The sequence below is a fragment of the Sceloporus undulatus genome, unplaced genomic scaffold (genome assembly GCF_019175285.1).
Source record: "Sceloporus undulatus isolate JIND9_A2432 ecotype Alabama unplaced genomic scaffold, SceUnd_v1.1 scaffold_18, whole genome shotgun sequence".
In the NCBI taxonomy this organism is placed as follows: domain Eukaryota; kingdom Metazoa; phylum Chordata; class Lepidosauria; order Squamata; family Phrynosomatidae; genus Sceloporus; species Sceloporus undulatus.
In genome coordinates, this window is record NW_024802940.1 from 1,957,555 (window position 1) to 1,978,446 (window position 20,892).

The window sequence follows — 20,892 nt, forward strand, 5'->3', positions numbered from 1 at the left end:
TGACTAAAGCCATAAATTAGTGTCTTAGTACTTGAAACATAATGTCTAGTTGCACAAGAATGTAAATTAATTGTTACCACTAATGAGGACACAGAAAAAGCAGTTACTATGCAAAATAGATTTTGGTGTTTATATATAAGGGAGGAAACCATTATATCTTGCAATCATATTAATTAATCTCCAGATACTGTAACAAATTATGTGCAGGTTATTCCATTCACATACAGCAGACAAAAGCATTACACAGGATAAAACCTCTTTTCAATTAAAAGTTCTCCTCCAACTTCAACTTTTGAAATTATAGTTTACACCTATCTTCTGTTCACATGATGGAACACTGAAGGGACTTTTTTGCCCAATATAAATGACTGTAGGCATATTCTAACAGAGAAAACACAGAAAACTCAAATGAAGTATATAATATACTAGTATCTCGTTATTTTTATACTGTGCCCTATTTTCTTATTTAACTGCTTGACATAACAGAAGAACACTAGCATCTTTCTGTCTCTCTCAACTGCCTTTTGCAGTAAAAAGGCAAAAGACAAAAAAGTGAGACTTTGCTAAATTCAAAATATGTTGTGTTAATACAAGTTTATTTATGTCAAATTTAAATTTGGCATAGGTTTTATTTTTAACGCCCACTGCAGCCTAACTTTGCTGAATGAAGAAATATGATTGTTTTTATTTAATTTGCATCCCAATTCTTTGCTTCTAACTGGCCAAGAAGCGAATAGAATTCTGAATTTCAGTATACTAAATGAAACACTGTTAACAGTGACACTATCCATTTTCCCCCCCAGTTCAACTGTTGTTAACATGGTTTGAACTGATAAGAATAATATTTGACTAGGTCATTAAAAGAGTGATGATAAGTTACATTATATAGGTTTTAAATGACAGATGTAAATTTTAGCACACAAATATATAATGCATTTCTTCATTGAACCAGAAAAGAAATGTCTTGAAATTTTAATATAGGCTATATAACATTTAATATCGTAACATTATTATTAAAAGAGAACAGTATGTAAATTATATTTTCATATCACCTCTATGTGAAATGTTTCTACAGCAGCTGATAAGTGGTGACTGTTGAAATAATGCACTGATGGATGCAAGGAAGGATAACATGAAAGTGATCAAGAAAGAATAACTGGCTGAAGTCATAGGTGCAGAAGTAGGAGTACACCCTATCATGAATGGAACTGAGATTGGTAAAGAAATGAAAAGAGGTTAGGAGGGATTAAACAAGAAAACCAGAAGAGATGAGGTCTCTTTGTTGGGTAACTAATGCTGTAAAACAGGAATGAACAAAGTGTGATTCCATCCAGCCTTCTAGGCCATTTTGCACACCCCCTAGACCTTATGTCTTCTTCCAAAAATTCTGGGATGGTGATAGAGATTCTTGCCCCCTAATGGCCAAGAGAACCTCCCCAAGCCTCTGAGGGGATGATACTATAAGTAGGCATGTGATGATTATTCATTGCTGTTCGTATACGGGGTTTCTCTCTCTCAATCCCTTTATGTTTTTCTTCATGAGCCAAGAGGTATGTCAGCTTCCCCTTGAAGTGTAAAAATTTTCAGATAAGTCATTTACAAATGAAATAATGAGCAAGAATTCAATTTAAAATTTGATTTTTATTGCTTACATACTTTACTTAAACAATGCCTCTCAGTAGGCAGCTCCTCCCATTAGACAAAGCACTTAACACCTAGTATGCTTCTGCTGACCAAAACTTTAAAAGCCTTTTCATCCAAATACTTCATTGGTTTAAGGGGCTAAAACAGCTGTCCCCACCTCCCACACACCCGCCCCAATGCAGGGAGAGAAAAGCTTAATCTCATCCTCTTTCTCCATATATAATTATGTATATTTTTTCCCATCTCTTCTTGTAATTCAGCTTTTTAAAAAAGCTAGACAGCTCCTTTAATCCAATCAAACAGAGATGGGAGCTGTGGCCCTCTTTACATTGTTGGATCACAACTCCAGATATGGGAATTCTGTGGCCCTCCATACACTGTTGGACTACAATTTCCAGCATGCCTCACCATTAGCCATGCTGGCTAAAGCTGCCAGTAGTTGCAGTTCCTCAACATTCTGATGGTCATACAATTCCATCCATCATCAGCAAGACTGGGCAATGGAACTGTAGGACACTAGCATGCTCTGAACACTGTGCATTACAGATCATTACATTATTTTGTGTCCAAGGCCATGTGACTGTTTTAATGCTCTTGTACTCAGTAGGAGGCTAGTAGTTGTGGCAGAGCTCACAATAGTATTGTTGAAATCTTATGAACAATTTGTGGTGTTTTTTCTACATTCACCAAATTTGTGCAGCACTTTTTCATATGGTGTTGATTAATAATAATAATAGGTTTTATTTATATACAGCCCAATCACTGGGAATCCGAGCGGTTTACAATAGAGGGGATAACAGACAGTTCCCTGCCCACAGGTTTACAATCTAAAAAACACGACACAAAAGGAGAAGGGAATGGTGAGGGGGGGAGGGAATCAGGTCCAGCATTCTTCTCTCCCTCTGAGGCCTGGACCAAGGCAGATGGACCGGAGGGAGGGCTCTTCTTCTTCAGGCTAGCCCCTGATGGTACTGGGCCAGCCGTCTCTCTCCCTCAGAGGCCGAAAGATGACAGTTAGGGAGGGAGGAGCCTCCTTCTTCAGGCTAGCCCCTGATGTTGATCAAACATGGCACAGAGGGGATACCAATGTTTGCGTCTTGCGATGTGTGGATGTTTACTGTGTAATCTGACCTACACAGAACTCTGAAAATGTACTTTTTTGGACTAAAACTCCCAGAATCCCCCAGCCAGCATAATTTTTTATTTCCATTGCCTTCCTCTGAGAAAATGGGACACTCAGGGCTAAATGAGAATTTGAACCCTGGACTCCCAGAGTTAATATTAAGTATACAGCTTTTACTTTTCAAAGCCAAATGTGACTCATTTTGAGCAACTTTTGGACCACTGTTTTTTTTCTAATGTATGTTTAATAATAATAATAATAATAATAATAATAATAATAATAATAATAATATAACAGAGATCCTTGTGTCATTTTCTCATATTCCTTTTGTCATGGACCTTCATGGCCAGTTTTTGCAGGGTTTTCCCCCCACTTGGAGCAGATCTCATGGCCCTTATTTGCCCATTTCAGACTGAGGGCCGGAACAGACCAGCATAAAAAGCCAGTTTCCATCTGGCTTGGGAATGTGGCATACACACGATGCACGACCCCAAGATGCCTGGATGCTGCCTGGCTACCCACACAAGGGTCAGCTTCCAGGCGCTCCAGCAGCGCAGCATGTAGATGCTTCATGGCGCCAGAGCACCTTAAAGTCAACTTCTGGCTGCAGTTGCCGCAGCCCCAATCTGGCTTTGTCAGGGGTGGCTTCAAGCTGCCCCTTTGGGGTGGTCTGTTCAGCCCTGAGTTAGTCCAGTATAACTTTGCATTACAAATTGTATTACATGAGACAGATTTCACAACAATATACTGGTGCTGGGGGAAAAAATCATTTTTCCGTAGCTACCTTGAAACTTGCAGTAAATTTGGTAGAAATCTGTCGATCTGGTTTTATATGGTACAGTAACAACACAGAAAACAAAAGGTTGAACAGACTAGTAAAAAAGAACACTACTTGTGTTATAAAAATCTAACATCTTTTCCAGTACATACTGGTAGATTCCCAATTGTGTAGAACTATAACTCCCTTCATCCTCAGATGGCTTGGTAGTTCAGGAGATGAGAATTGCAGTCCAACCCAGCTAGAGTGAACTACATTGCAGCTCTTAACCAGTACCCTTGGCACCAGCATATTATATACAGCAAATCATATGCCTCTGTAAGAAGCCCACACTGGGCATGCTGGGTCTATGTTTCAGAAAGCTGTAATTAAAAAATGTAACTTTTGTAGTCTTTGATGGAAAGCAATAAAAGAACAGTTGTTCCTTCCTTATTTGTACAATATTTGTGGATTTTACATGTGTTTATTCCATCAAGGAATATGCCTTATAATTTATGCTCTGCACATGCTTATGCTCAACAGTGTTACTGTAGGAGGGAGTTATATCTCTTTTGAGGCACATGTGAAATGCACCTGGCTATACTTTTGTAATCTGAATAAACATCCTCCTACTTTATTGTCAGCTACTCAAGTATATTTTGCTTTAAATGAGAACTGGGGGAGATCAAAGCTGCAGGCCCAGGACATAATTTGAGCAAATGTTTGCTTTTAGTCCTTTGCAAATTTGTCAGGAGCAAGATGAGCAACTTGAAGTATTTTGTTTTGTGAAGAGTGAGAAGAGTCATAAAATTTCCCACCTGCCCCTTCAGAAATGAGGCTAGCCAAGGGACAATTTTACAGTACAGTACTAACCATGGGCCATTTTGTTATGCTTTTCAGCCTCCTCACTGTATTCATGGCCTCTGGAAGCTTTCCTTTAAACTAGGAAATCTGATCACTTTCTGGTTTGAAACAAGCTAAGAGATAAAAAAAAGAGAGTGAGGTTAAAATGAATCAAAGTTTGGTGAAATAATCAGTAGCAACGGCCAGCAGCCTTGGGAACACTACTAGATATTTGGGGGATAATGAGATACATTTTTGGCTCCTCCCATATTTTAGGAGGATGGAGCACAAAGCAATATGACTCTCCAGGGTCGCCATAAATATGCAGTGAAAAGGTTGAAAGAAATTCCTATAAGATTTCAAATTTTGCCAGAGAGAAAACATATTGGCAAAGGTAAGGTAGAAGGCCTACAGCTGAAGAAAGGGCCACAAGTTTTGAATACTCTGCATACAGCAAAAGTTTGCAGTTATCACTGATTTTAACCTTCTTTGAAGGTTCAGGAGAAGCAGATCTTATCTTTAAAAGCTTATAAAATACCCCAAAACACCATCTGATTACAGGGATCAGCCTTCATCATATTTCATACTTGGCAGTTGGGAAGAGATGGTTGCAAATGAGGTTTGGTGACTTCTGTACATGGCATAGAATTAAATTCAGAATAAGGAAAGTTAATCACCTTGGAACCAGTGGAGCTATAAATTACAATGGACTGTGTCTCCAGAAACACACCCATGAGGTTCAAATAAGTGTGGTGTTTTTGACCACTGCCAAGTCCACTAGGAAGTCAACTAGTAAGAAAGAAGGCAGAGAGTTAGATATGAATAGAATCTGATTTTTTTAAAAAAAATACAATAAGACTAAGGAAGCTAGCTTGAACTGGGTCAGCCCATTGCTTAATCTAGCCCAGGATTGTTGACACAGACTGACAGTATCTTTTCAGAGTTTCAGGAAAGTGTCTTTCCAGCCTTACCTAAAGATATGGGGGATTTAATTTGGGACCTTCTGCATGCAAAACGTGTGCAGCCCCTGAGCTAGAGGTAAGATTTTATTGGCCAAAATACAAGTTTGAAGACAATACCATCAGATTCAAAGGACCTTCCCCATTTTGTGCTTCTTCTTTAAGAAACAAATCGCACAAATGGCAAACCTTTCCAAATGCAAAGCCAGCAAAAAAGTGGAATAGAGCCAGCCTGAAACAGTCTAGAACTTGGCAGCTATATCCTGAAGCTTCAAACATGCCCTGTGGGTGGCCATGGGTGTTGGCTGCAAAACTACAAGCAGAGTCAGTTTGGTTCTGCAATTATATACATGCTGTGTATGAAGCTGCTTAGCACCTATGCAGCAATTTAGGAAAGACCAACATAGCAGAAGCTATTTCATTTGGAAATGAATTAATGTATTGCAATTATCACCTCAGAACACTGAAGAGGCATGACCAAAAACTGAATGCATGGAACATGTCATGAAAATTATATCAATCTACACAAATAATAAGATGGAAATATGAGGCTATTAAAAGAAGTACTGTTTCTCACTCTGAATAGATGCCATTGTGCATCTCAGTAAATGACCTAAGATATATCAGTAGGACTAAGTCATGTAAAGAGCCCTTCTATCCCCCTCTCCCTAAGATTCTTCAATAGAAGACACTGGACCTGTAAATCTTTGGAATAGACATTCTTGTTCAGAGATAGTAATGGCACAATTTGAGACATGCTGAAGGTGGAAAGTCCACTTCCCTCATATCCAATGTTTCTTGTAAATTAGCTATTAGGTAAGTGGAATCAGATTTGAAAAGAAAATGTTGTTATGGTGACTCTAAGATGACCCTATCAAATCTTATCCTATATTAAAGAGATCTCAACAGCATCCAACACTGGGGCTTACATATTTTACCTACTTTATACCGAGATGTTTTTTGTGTGGGTTTTGTGGAGGAGGAGGAGTTTGATTGGTTAATTTTTTAAAAAGGGTCTTCAGCACAGTATCTCTTTCAGCACCATAAGGTTGTTGTTGTTGTGTGCCTTCAAGTCAGTTCTGACTTATGGTGACCCTAAACCAAACCTATTGTGGGGTTTTCTTGGCAAGATTTGTTCGGAGGAGGTTTGCCACTGCCTTCCCCTGAGGCTGAAAGCATATGACTTGCCCATTATTATCAGTGAGTTTCATGACAGAGCAGGGCCTCCAAAGTCGTAGTCCAACACTCAACCACTACACCATGCATAACTGCTTAACTAGTATTCTGAATCATCTCCTTCTTTGCATTGTCAAAAAATTCCGTCCGTCTCCAGCTGCTCCACACAGACACACAGATTTCCTTCTAACAGCTCTAAATGACCCACAAATAACTGGCTGTGTACTCCTCAACGGGGCAACCACTTCTTACTACAAATACCAACTGTAAAATGAAGGAGACAATTCTGGAACCTCCCCCTCATCTCTCTTCCAAATACCATCTTCCAGCATTTCGCTTGCTATCTGACACAGCTGGTGATGCCCCTCACTACAGAAGTGGGAAGGAACAGTAAAACTATGGAACAATAGCTGTAAAGGAGCTAAAGAATCCCTTTCCACCATTTCAAATGGAGAGTGAAAAGACAACATCCTGTGTCTGAGGAAAGAGGTGCTAACTCAACATTTGAGAAGCTAAATTGGAAGAATGAGCTTAGTTGATTTGATGTTGCCAAAAAAAGCAATATACTTGCAGTCACACATGGCCAAAGAAACTACACAGTTTAAAAATACTGCCTGAGACACACATGCAAACACAATTTTAAAGCTGTCTCTGTATCTAGAAAAGTATTCATCCTTATTAATATGGTGTTTTGTATCCAATAATACTAGGATATGGACTTTGTCTACCAATACAGTTTGTAACCAACATTGTTTATTTGTCTGGTGAAGAAAATGACAGAATGATCTGTGACAACTGAGAAAGGGAACACTGATTTACAGTCCAGGCTTAAATGCACAATTTTGATGCTGTTCGGGTTTTTTTTTAGAGGACATGGTAAGGTTTTTTTTCCACAAGAATATTCTACTTAGTATCACACACTGAATTTTTTTAAAGAATTTTCTAAGATTTATTGCTTTTTTTCCAGTTGTTACTGACACTTATCATGTTAATAGAAAAAATCTAGACAATTTGAAAGAGAGCAAAATTATTTTGACTAAATTCAACCCCTTTTTTATTTTAAAGAAACTGGAGGCAAGCACTCAAATAAAATTGGCTGGTACAACCATGTCAGCAACAAGGCAGGTAGTCTGTGAACAATTTGCTGAACACTTTGCAGATAAAATCACTCAGATCTATTCTGACTTGCATATTATAATTAATACAGATCCACTGGATGTAACTTTGGCACCTACTTGTCCAATATTAATGGGTAGTTTTCACCTTGTACAGCCTGAGGATGTGGACAGGATCCTTGGAAATGCAAGGGCCACCACATGTATGCTAGAACTTTGACCTTCTTATTAAATAGGCCAGAAAGAGAATGACCCAGGTGGACAGTGGTAGTGTCCAATACCTGTTTTGAGCAAGGCCTGGTTCCCACTTGCCTAGAGGAGGCAGTTGGAAGATCCTTGATAAACAATGCCTCCATGGATCACACTCTATGGAACTGACCAATCTCTTAATATTCCATTTTTTTGATAAAATATTGGAGTGTGCAGCTACTTCCCAGTTCCATGGGTTTCTGGATGAGACTGATTATCTAGATACATTTCAGTTTGACTTCAGACTCAGTTATGGGAAAGAAACAGCTTTGATGGGAACTGGATAGTAGAAGCATGTCCCTGTTGGCTCTGCTGGGTCACTCAACAGCATTCAGTACTTTCAACTATGGTTCAGCCATGATTCAACTGTCAACAAGCATTCAATATCATCAGTTTCTGGGACACCTCTCTGGGATGGGACTCAGAGGCATTGTTCTATAGTGGCTCCATTCCTTCCTTGAAGGACAAACCCAGAAGGTGATGCTGGGGATCTTCTGTTCAGCTCCTTAGCTACTGGCTTGTGGAGTTCCACAGGACTCTTTCTTGTTCTCCGTGCTATTTAATATAAACATGAAGCTGCTGGGAGAGCTTGCCTGGAGTTTGAGGATCAGGTGTCACCAGCCTGCTGATGATACTCAGCACTATCTTGAAACTTATGGCTCATTCCCACTGGGAACACAGGTTGTGATTCGGATCTGCTCCGTGTCTGTAACCGATTTCAAAAGATCCCTCATTCTCACTATAAAAGGGGATTTTTTATGCCACTTGAATTGGTTTTCTTTTTTTTTATCCCCATTTGCACTGCTTCAAGCCAGAGATAGGGGAAGCCGGCGATGGAGCACAAGCCGGCAGGGGGTGAGAGCAAAGGCTGGCGACAGTGAGCAGGCACTGCGGAAGCCAAGCTGGGAAGAAAGGAAAGCACCAAAGGGGGGGGGGGGGGACAGAGAAGGAGGATGAAGGGGAGGACAATGTGCTTTGCAAGTAGTTACAAAATCAAACAATCGCATAGTCTATCAATCACATATTCTATCAATTTAAGTTTTTTTTTAAAAAAGTACACTGGCAGCACTTCAAGGGCAGGGATGGTGGATCTGTCAAAACGTCACCCCTCTGCCATTTGTCCCTCTTTGCCTTACAAGTAGTTACAAAATCAAACAATCACATATTCTATCAATCGCATATTCTATCAATTTAATTTAAAAAAACAAGTACACAGGCAGCACTGCAAGGGGGGGGGGATGGTGGATCTGTCAAAACATCACCCCTCTGCTATTTGTTCCTCCCCTCAGAAAGAATCAATTCTGATCTGGTGTTCCCACTTTTAAGAATCGTGTCAGAACCTATTCTCAAAAGAACCTCATAATAACTGTCACCAAAAACCCCCATGCTTTTTGCATTTGCTCTGCTTTATTTCCCAAGGAATCAATCCAATGAGGATCAGAATCAATTTCCAGTAGGAACTAGGGGCATATACCCCGAATCAGTATTCGGAGCTCATCGTAGTGGGAATGGCCCCTCAATCTAGACAAGACAGAATTGCTCCCAGTCAGTTGAGAGGCATATCAAGGAATAAAGATTCAATCTGTACTGGATGGGGTTAAACTTCCCCTAAAGATGCAGGTTTGCAACTTGGGTGTGGTCCTGGATTCAGCCCTGAACCTGATCGCTCAGGTTTCTGCAGTAGCCAGGAGTGCATTTGCACAGTTAAAGCAAGTGCGCCAGCTGCACCCATCCCTTGGGACTTGGCTATGGTGACACATGCCTCAGTTACATCCCTGCTGCATTACTATAATACATTGTATGCAGGACTGCCTTTGAAATGTGTTAGAAACTTCAATTGGTCCAAACAGCTGCAGCAGGATTACTAACAAGTGCTGGTTACAGGGAACACACAACTCCCATGTTGCCACAGCTCTACTGGCTGTTTGTCTTGTTTTTCAGGCATGATTCAAAGTGCTGGTTATGATCTATAAAGCCCCATATGGCTCAGGTGCAGCCTATCCGAAAGATTGTATATTCTCATGTGACATAGAGGGAAAAGGAATGAAGCTGTGGTACCTATGTTTTCTCCTTCCCATTACTTGTTTGATTCAGAAGATCCATCTGCCAGTGATCCCCTTGGAGTCTGCAGGCAGAAGGATACACTGACTGGTGCCATTACCATAAAGCTTTTGTATGTCAAGAACATGCACAGAACCCAGTGGACCTACAAGAAAAAGTCCAAAACTTACCACTACTCTTGTCAACCTCCTTCTCCTCAGAAGACAATGATACACAGTAACTTTTATGACATTAGAAACTGTATCTCCCTCAAAAGCAATATATCTGGTACTGGATTAAGTTATTATAGAGTGCAAGGAAGTATTTTAGAGTGGAGAATGCAAATGGCAGAATCACCTCTTTCTTACTCCAGGTCTTTGATTACTGCAAGTGTGCTAACTCTGGCTGTTGGAGAAGCTCTGGCTGCTTCACAATGCAAACCCATAGTCATTTATTTTGCCAATTCTTCTATTGGACTAGCCAACTACTCATGTACTATAAACATCAGATGCTGAGAGATTTTGAGAAATATTTTATTCTAAAGCAGATTTTCTGATTGTAAAGTTGGGGGTTATCACCATATAATGATACTGTATGAAACACCAGCAAGAGGGGTTGAAGGACAGGGCTGAAAGAGCTGGTGTATGAGTGATGTGGGCCAGCTAGGTTGGGTTGTAAGCAAAGAAATAACACCCAATGGTGAGCATTTAATAAAATGTTTCTGAAGTACAATTTCAATGCACCAAGAGAAAGGTAAAACACTCAATGAAATGAAAAGTGTTATATTACAGAGGTCAGACATAAAAAGTGAATAAACTAACAATGGTGCCAGAGACATGCAACATAATCCTTAGAATTACCTTGAATCAGGATATTTAGTAAGTGTGGCCAAGCTGCTGGTGTACATATGCCCACCCACGTCAATATGTACTGGTGCATTGGATTTTGTGAGCTGTGCTGGCGTGGGAATGCCTTGATTGTTCAAAGGAGATGCAGGGGACCTAGTGATCAGAGGTCTTGACATATTGGGCCGGCTGTCCTGTAAAAAGACACAAACACCATTAGGAACATGGCTTTTGAATTTATGAGAAAAGCTAACAAAAATAAAACAGTCAAATTAACATTTAGGAGTAATTAAATTTAGTATTACCACCACTAAATCTCAGTCTCTTCCCCCCATATATATATATATATATATATATATATATATATATATATATATATATATATAAACTTTTAAAGATTAAGGTTTCATTGCACTGCAAGGTGAAGTTGAATAAACATAGTGTTGCTTGGATGCAAAGTATAAGACAGTATTTTTCAGGCTTTCATTTAAAAACAGAAACAGATTGATCACCATAACTGGTTAAGACACTAATGTTCTTATAGTTTACATATGAGATCAAAAATATAAATGTTACTGGGGATGGGGGAGTTGGATTTTGCTATGTCCCAAACCCTCCTATTGGCTAAGCAGTTAGAATAGGTAAATACAAACCCTCAGCTCTTCCATTCTGCCAACTCTTCTCTTGAATTTCCAATTCACATATCACGCAAACAGAAGAGGAAACACCTGGACTAGCCAACTGTTCATGTACTGTAAAACATGGGGCACCGACAGCCTTTGAGAAAGACATTTTCCATGTAAATATACAAGTTGTGACAGATGCCCCTCTGCACCCAAGTCAGCTGCTGTTCCCAGCAGCTTCCCAAAAGAAAACTCCGAAAGGGAGCACCGCAGGCAGATGCAGTTGAAACAAAACACCTCAAACTGGAAATGCAGTGTCAGTAAACAGCAAGGATTAAACCTGTGCAAAGAGTTAAGGGTGGGACAGAGTAGAGCAGAGCGAAGCACTTTGCTGAAGCCAGCAAGGCAGACCAGTTTCAAAATTCTGGAATGTAAACAAAACAAAGCCTGGCCACATTTCTAACACAATTTTACTTCCTCTTAATATATTTACTGAAGATTGTAGCTGGTATACACTCACTGTGGATATCAAGTACTAGGAATGAAAAGCAATGTTAGATCATGCTGAATTCGCAAATGTCCTTTGTTTGCATTATATTTAGCTGCAATAATATATTTTTAAAAGCCAGTAATGATTTGACAAGGGAAATTTGCTTCTATTTAGTCGCATAAATATATTTTTAAAAACGGATAATGATTTATTGAGAAATATGTGTGATCTGTTCCAAACTATAAAGTCCCAGGTAGCCTTGGGCAAGTTACTGTCTCTAACAGTGCAATTCTAGACATGTCTATTCAGAAATAAAACTGAGCTCCATGGGGCTTGCTTCCAAGTGGAAGCGCCAATGCTATACACACTTTTCACTAAACTCAAGGGGCGGAGGAGCTTCTTCTTAACAGATATTCATACAACTATGCTCACTGTTATTCTGGAATCCACATGTGTAAAATGAGAACAAACTTACAAGACTTTGGGAACCAACGAGATAAGAACTGAAAAGCTTTTGGCATGTAAAGGTACTAAGTTACAAGCAGTCTTACTATACAGTTTATAGTCCTGAATGGTATTGGAAGTATCGGAAAAAGAACACAACTTTTATCATATTTCATTTACTGCATTTTTAAAATTCCTGATAACTGTACCTTAAAAAAAGATTTAGTATAAGTGTTCTAGTCTATTTAAGATATTCTACCACCAGATTTGTCGGGCATTATTCAGATTTGTGATGTTTGCATATCTGAACCATTTGAATCATTCTTGGCTACAGAGGGCAACCACCATAACTGGCAACACCATAGGATTTCAGCATCTACAGAGTTAGGAGAATTGATTTTAAAAAGCAATTAGTTGCTGTTATAGTTCTTCCCAAAGTAATTTACTATTATCTGTGGTTGTTGTGTGCCTTCAAGTCATTTCAGACTTATGGTGACCCTAAGGTGAACCTTTCACATAGTCTTCTTGGCAGATTTCTGAACAGTTCTGAACAGTTCTCAAAAATCACATCCTCTTGGATGGATTGGGAATGGAAGGGAATGGAATGGAATGAGTGAGGGACTTCTGTGTGCAGTAAAATGCATCTCCCACTCGTTCCATTTCCTTCCCGGCCCCTTTTGGACCGTTCTCGTCCCATGCCTACAGCCCTGTGTGGTAAGGTCCTATGACTAGCTAAAGGTCACCCAGAAGGTTTCCATGGCTGAGTGGGGATTCAAACCCTGCTCTCCAGTGTCATACTCAAACCACTACACCACACGGGCTCTGTAAGTTACTATATGTACATTTTAACTTCTTATCTTTGATTACAGTTGGCCCTTTGGATCTGTGGATTTCAGATTTGTGCAGTTGATCATTCATGAATTGTCACTCTCTATACTATTAAATGGCAATGGTGTGAACACGGACACATGAAATCATGTGCATTCATGTCACTACCACTTAATATTATGGGGCACAATTATTTGCATTTTTTCATATCTGCAGGTCTCACCAAACAGAACCCCGACAAATCTGAAGGGCCGACTGTACTTAAGAAAAATATCTAAATGCTACAGTTCACTGGCCTGCAGGATGCAACACACCTCCTCATTTGCATCATTGTTGCTGAAACCCACAAGCATAAAGGACAGCACATGAAGTCAGCACATGAACTATGTGACATTCCTCTTCTGTCATTAAATGAGGCCACATTTCAATATATATTGAATTAATTATTGAAAATGTTACATTATGCCACAAAAGCAGGGGAGTTACCTCTTTTTGAATTAAATCATCATGAAATGTAGTTAATGCCTTTGTTATTAAAAGGACTAGATTACCTATAATTCAGTATTTGCAACACCTTATTTCCAGCCTGTAGCTGGAGAACCAATATTTAAGTTGAGCAATGTTTAACAGTATTGTGCTCTTACAAAATGATGGTTCATACGTAATCTTGTCATTGAAACCATGTTTAGGGAGCTACAGTTCCATAATACAATAAGCTGGTACCACATCCACCTAATTAGTTTCAAAAGCAAGCCAACTATATATCTGTATATGCAGAAGAGAAGGTAAGTAATGACTTTTGTTAATCTTTCTTTACAGAATACTATGGTTTTATAATCTGAAAATGCTGGAAGATCTGCTTGGAAAACAGCAATTACTTGTTTGTGTAACCATCTGAGTGGGAAGACTATGCCACCATAAAGAACATGGCTATGGGGGGGATACAGACGGGCAGAATCGTTCCTCCCGTGGATCATTGCCACAGCGAACACATGTCACGGCAACAATGCGCCATGAAAAAGGAGCCGCGAAACACAGCTGCTTTCTCTGCCACTGCCGAGGTGCCATTAGTGCCCTGGAGTGGCGCAGTGATGTCCCTTGTGCACCACGCCATTTAGAAATGGCACATGAGGCACGTCATTGACACACATGTCGTGTGAACATGCATGCACCAAAAATGGCACCCGGACATCGCGATAAGGTCGGGAGCATGTGGACACTCCACTCTCCTGAGCCCTAAAACTGGCCTACTGGGCCTTATATGTTTAAGATACTTCTGGAAAGATGGAGAAAGCTAAAGCATTTAGGAAAAGAAGCTACTGATAAAGTTTTTAAAAACCATATATATCACACATCGTGTTTGATTTAATGTCCTTAGTGTATTTTAGGATAATAAGACCTGTGTATTTTAGGATAATCAGACCTAACACCAAAGGATAACTCTACAGCCATTATAGTTTTCTTCTGCTGTAATATAATTTGGAATATAACAGCATCTTCAAGACCCCTCCCCCCAAATCTGGCATATCCTACAGTATTATCGACCCTTGGGCAACGGCTGGCTGGGTATGTTGGAACTTTGGAAGCCAACATATCTGGAAGGCACCAGTTTGGGAAATGCTGGCATACCCTTCCTGGGTTCCTCTAACACATGTGAACAGGCTTAAAGGAATTCAAACCATCAAATATTTTTAAAGGAGGATAGGTGCAAAACTATAATATTGTTGTTGTGTGCCTTCAAGTTGTTTCTGACGTATGGTGGAGGGTTTTCTTGGCATGATTTGTTCAAAGGAGAATTGTCATTACCTTCCTCTGAGACAAAAGTGTGATTTGCCCATGGTCACCCAGTGGCCAAGTGAGAATTCAAACCCTGATTTCGCAGGGTCCTGATCCAACTGCATCATACTGGATCTCTGTATTGTAAATAAGGCCAGAACATTTATTAGCCTGCCACCCAATGTAAACAAAATGCTAGCCTGTTTAAAGGCTTGCCACCAATATTCCCATAGGGGCTAAAGGGAAAGGGAAGCCTTCTCTTCCAAAGCTAGCATATAAGAGCAGGGTACCATAAAGCATTATTTATACTAGCCAGCCAGCAAGTAAACTGGGAGAAGAACAAAGCAAGCTGCCCCACTTCTTCTCCTCACTGCTTAGCTGTGATGATTGGCTGTGATAAAGAAACTTTCCTCTTTTAGAGATACTGTAGAGGGGATTTTTGCCCCTGTGCTCCAATGCAGGCTACAAGACTGCATTTTGGGCACACACACACACAAAAAGGCCCCAAAGGCATGCTGGTAGTAACCAGTGTCAAGCTGGGCATTTTGAGGGCTTGTTTTCAGCAAATGTTCACATTTTATATTAGGTTTGGGGGTAAGGTACCTGGGGAGGCTTTTCAGATGTACAGTGCCACTCTAGGCAGTGCTTTGAGTGATTAAAAATTAATTTTGAAAGGTCTAGAGTCTTGGGCACTGCAAAAAGGTGTTGTGGGCACATGCAGTCTGTGGGCTCCACTTTTCACATTCAAGCTCTACACTTAACAAGGATACTAAGCAGGCTGGCAGAAGAAAGAGATGGAGAAATCCATATCTTTCCAGACTGTTCATTTACCTGTATGGGGAGAAAAAAAATCCATAGTAATCCTGACTGCCTATTGTTAACATACTGCTACAGTGTATCATCAGAATCTGACCTAAATTGCTCACTAACAAGACATGAAATGTAACCAGTCTCTAGTGAACAATGTGTCATTTAAAACAATCACCAATAATAATAATAATAATAATAATAATAATAATAATAATAATGCTATTTTACTACAGTTCCTTATTAGGAAACAGTTTCTTTCCCAATAAAATGGTATAAATTTGCTTGCTGATGTTTTTCAGGAATATTTTTCAAGACAAAAAAAGTTGGATATTCAAATAATTTTAATTGAACATGCAAACCTACAATAGTCTACCCTGTTCATGCCAGATGGACTATGGTATAGCTTATTTCTCAATACAGTGTGTCCTTCACAATGCGAAAAGGCCAAACTGCTCTCCTAAAATATACAAATAGTTTTGGAATTTTGTTTCTTTTGAGTCTATTTATCTCTGTTTGTAGGGGCCCCAAGAGAAGTGGACAGTCTTCTGATACAATAACTGTATTTCCTTTAATTTTACATGACTGACTAGTGAATATTTTGCAGGCTCATTGATCAAGACAAATTTCTGAATTAAATTGAAATCTATATAATGCCAGTGCATTATGTAAGATATTTACCTTTTTTTAAAAAAAGCAAAGGAATTTTCTATATGAGTAGGATCAGGGGGTATGAAATTTGAAAAAGCAGTGTTTGATATTTTGCATATAAGACTGACAAAAAAAGAAGCATTTGTTACAGGCATGATACTGCTGCTGAAATCCAAAAATCACAAAAAAATAAAAAAATGAAATTATTATTCTAAACAATCCAAATCCTTCACAATTTTGGCACTTTCATCATAGTCACTATATATATAAACATTCTGAGAGTTACTATGTGCGTGTTTTCCTCCTGTGTTGTCAAAGAACCCATTCCTCATCTTTCTGGTATTCCAAAATACTCACCTAACCTCATTTATTACTCTAATTTGCAGTAACACTGAAATTAACATGCATGTATGTAGATACTGCAAAGAACTGCCCAGCTGTCACATGCAGTGCAAACCTGATCAAATAAATGTAAGCATGCAATAAAATATACACAACAATGTCTGCACATCTTAAAATAAACAAATCCCATGCTGCACTGACCTTCAGGCAGTTCTGCTTATATACCCAACATGATCCCATGCCTACATGCAAATATTATATAAAGTGTATGACTTTTGATGAATTCCATCACTATTCTGAATCTTCTAGGGGAAAAAATCAGTTTGCTACTGAGTAAATGGATTAAAAGCTTTAAACAGATCATATTATTTGGGCCTTCTCTCCACCAAAGGAGAATTTGTATCATACAGAAAGCTTCCTCTAACCCCAATATGTCTTTGTATCTGGAAATTTATTTCTAGACTGATGCTGATTTCTGATAATCTTCAGTGTTTGTATTAATTAAAACAGTTCATGAGTGTTAAGTTATTTCTTTTGACTATTTAATATTACTGGGTGATTTTTACTGGGTGATTTTTTAAATCGCAGAATCAATGTAACACCCCATCATCTACAAGCAAAACTGAGACATCAATATTTAATCATTGTGTGCATTCAATTCTTTATTTACCAGTACAGTTCTATCAGCTGAGCTCAATGAAACTTTCTTCCAAGTAAACTTCCACACAAAAGATGGCAACCTGCTTGTAAGAACAAGTAAGCTATTCTTCAAAGGGTAGCTATGTTTATGATAAATTTGGAAGGTTAAGGAAAAAATAGCAGGATTCTCACAGAATTATCTAGACCCATTTCAAACTGGCTTCAGGACAGGCTTTGGGGTTGAGACTGCCATGGTTGCCTTGACCGACGATCTGCGTCTGAGCATCGACAGGGGCAGTGTGACCCTGTTGATGCTTTTAGACCTCTCAGCGGCTTTTGATATGATAGATCATGGCATCCTCTTGGATTGCCTGAGGGGGCTGGGAATTGGAGGCACTGCATTGCAGTGGTTCCGTTCCTTTCTCTCGGGTAGATCCCAGAGGGTGCTGCTTGGGGACAGTTGCTCCAGTAAAAGGGAGCTCACCTGTGGAGTCCCGCAGGGTGCTATTCTGTCCCCAATGTTATTTAACATCTATATGAAGCCGCTGGGTGAGATTATTCGGAGTTATGGAGCTGGGTGTTATCAGTAAGCCAATGACACCTAAATCTATTTCTCCATGTCTCGTTCGTCGGCCTTGAATTCTGATGGCGTCTCCTCTCTCAATGAATGTCTTCGGGCAGTAATGGGCTGGACGAGGAAAAACAGATTGAGGCTGAATCCAGACAAAATGGAAGTGCTCACGGTAGCGGCCCCAAAACCAAGAATTGGGTTGTAACCTCCAGTCCTGGATGGGGTCACACTCTCCGTCAAGGACTGCGTTCGCAGTCTGGGGGTGCTCCTTGACTCGTCGCTCCTGATGTTGAACCAGGTAAATGCGACAGTCAGGAACACCTGTTATCAGCTTTGGCTGATACGCCAGTGCGCCCTTTTCTGGAAGTAAGGGATCTTGAGACTGTTGTGCATGCGCTGGTAACCTCACATCTAGAGTTCTGTAATGCGCTCTACATGGGGCTACCCTCGTGCTTGGTCCAGAAACTGCAACTAGTACAGAATATGGCAGTCAGAGTAATTTCTGGAACATCCAGGAGGGACCATATTACCCCGGTTCTAAAGTCCCTCCACTGGCTGCCCATTAGCTTCCGGACCCAGTACAAGGTGTTGGTTATCACCTTTAAAGCCATAAATGGCTTGGGTCCAAACTATCTTTGGGACTGCCTTCTCCCCTATAATCCTCCCCGCGCACTCTGCTCCTCTGGGAGAGGCCTACTTCAGCCACAAAAATCTAGGCTCTCGGCTACCTCCCGGAGGGCATTTTCCATCATCGCCCCCAGACTGTGGAACGGCCTGCCGGATGAGATCCGTCTGCTTACATCCTTAGACAGCTTTAAAAAGGCTGTTAAGATGAATCTCTTCTGGCAGGTCTTCCCTGAATAGAGAACCCAGCCTCAGAAAAATGTCTGGGAATAAGATACTGCCGCTCCCATTGATGGTTTGCTAATGTGATGTTGTTGACCTTCTGGTCAGTTTTTAACTTGTTTGTTTTTTATTCTGCATTTGATTTAATACTTTTTTAAGGAGGGGAGGGCACCAGGGATTTTATATGTGCTGTATTTTTAACTTTGTTAGCTGCCCTGATTGTTCTCAGAGGGGTGGGATACAAATAAATTTTATTATATTATTATTATTAACAAAACACAAGGAACTAAACCTGTTGGTTCATGTGATGGAAGACTCAAAGTCAATTAACTGCTGGAAATATTTCTCCAATCATCTCCCATGCTTATAAAACATTTCTTGTTACTGCTAGTACTAAAACACATACAAACCCCAATATAGGAAGTTACTTCATGTGTATGAAGGAAAAACTCTGAATGACTGCAAGGTGACATCAAAACATGACTTTGATAAATCTGTGGGAATGTAGAAAAATCTTGGAAGACACCTAAATTATGTTGGGAAATTCTCTTTCTTTCCTCTCTTGTTTGTGAAGAAATTTTAAAAATATGAACCAACACTAAAGCACAAAGCAGAGTCCTTGCTCAGATCATGCATTCAATTTCTAATCAACTTGGTTGGCAAATTTGTACTGATTCTTATTTATAAAACTAGCATCATGGCTATTTCAAAGCTTTTTTTTTTAAATCATTGTTACTATGAGAAAGAAAATCTACTTAGAAGTCACTAAACCTATGTGGAAAAAAGCTTCAATGGAACTGTGACACAATACTATCAAACTATGGCACAATATCCTAAGTCACATTTTTTAATGACAAAAGCTGGAGGGAGGGAAGATTGGTCAGGCAGCTGAACTGTTGTATTACAGCAGTTCAAACAACAGCAAAAGGCTTGTATTTAGATTCACATTCCATACCATGAGCAAGATTGCCACAGTGAAAGGCTCTAGGACCTTGCTCATGGTACAAAATGCAATTATAAACACAAACTCCCATTTTCACTTCCCCTCTGCATGAAACAGAGACATACAGGAAACATAAGACCTCAACAGTGGGCAATAATTTTATTCAAACTAACCAAAAGCTTCTAAGTTCTCTAAAAGTCTTCATTAAGCTAAATGGCAAAAAACCAGAATTTGGATCCTCCAAATTGGATCAGATGTTGTGGCCATGAAGTTTGCAGGTTAGATTCATCTCAAACCATCTCTGGTAGGTATCCAATTAGGTGTAATTTGATACCTCCGATGCTTACCAGATGCTAATTTATTCATTCTGCAAATATCAGTTTTGTGACTGCACCTAACCTGCAGGGGTATCAAACACAACTTTCTTTCTTCTAGCAATGTCTTTCATTCCAGCAGCAATCAGATACTCTGGAGTACTGCAGGGCTAATGTGAATGATGCTCAGCCACATGAAGAAGAATATAAAGATACAACAAAAGAGAAGCTGGATTCAGCAGCTATGGTTCCAAATGATAACTCTACCCATTAGGAAAAATCTCACTCCAACTACAGGTAAGTGAGTGAAAGAACATCCCAGCTTTGATGCCCTGTGTTTTTTTTTCCAGATTCTCTAATATTACAAAATGGGGAAAATCCAGTCGATCCATGGAGCCACATTAGAAACAACGTATAGACTACACAGAGTATCAGGAGAAAGGTGAAGTTCAAAACTGAAAACTGACCAAATACTTTGACTTCAGATCAATTTTTGACTTCAGATCATTTTTTTAAAGACTGTCTTCTGAAATCAATACGTCCCAACATTACTACATTCTCAAATTCTGCAATGATTCTTTATACAGCATGGTAATGCAAAGCTTTTTAATCTCTCTCATCCTTTTGATGTCCATGTACCATCTCCAGTGACTCAAAAGTATTTAAAATCTAAAATAATATAAAGTCACATATATTCAATAAAAGTACAATTAAAATATAGAGGGAATAAAAATACAGAGGCAGAGACCATAAATAAAATGACCTCAGAATATTCTGTCAACTAAGTTAAGACCATGGTGTCGGTACTGTAAATTCTTCTGTACTGTACAAGTGTAAACCTTTTTTTTGTGTGTGAAAAAAATGAAA

General features: G+C 39.4%; 1 protein-coding gene across 5 annotated transcripts in view; it reads right to left on the reverse strand.

Annotated features, from left to right (window-relative positions):
* LOC121917444 (BTB/POZ domain-containing protein KCTD1) overlaps positions 1-20,892 on the reverse strand; it is a 68,123-nt gene that overhangs the window by 20,082 nt on the left and 27,149 nt on the right. For 4 of the 5 annotated variants that reach the window (XM_042443426.1, XM_042443424.1, XM_042443422.1 and 1 more), the window contains exon 2: positions 10,767-10,945. In XM_042443426.1, the coding sequence (XP_042299360.1) occupies positions 10,767-10,930 (164 nt within the window). In that variant the 5' untranslated portion in view covers positions 10,931-10,945. Of the gene's footprint in view, positions 1-10,766; positions 10,946-11,404; positions 12,606-20,892 lie in introns of those variants that run through there. The other variant, XM_042443423.1, reaches the window with a different exon arrangement.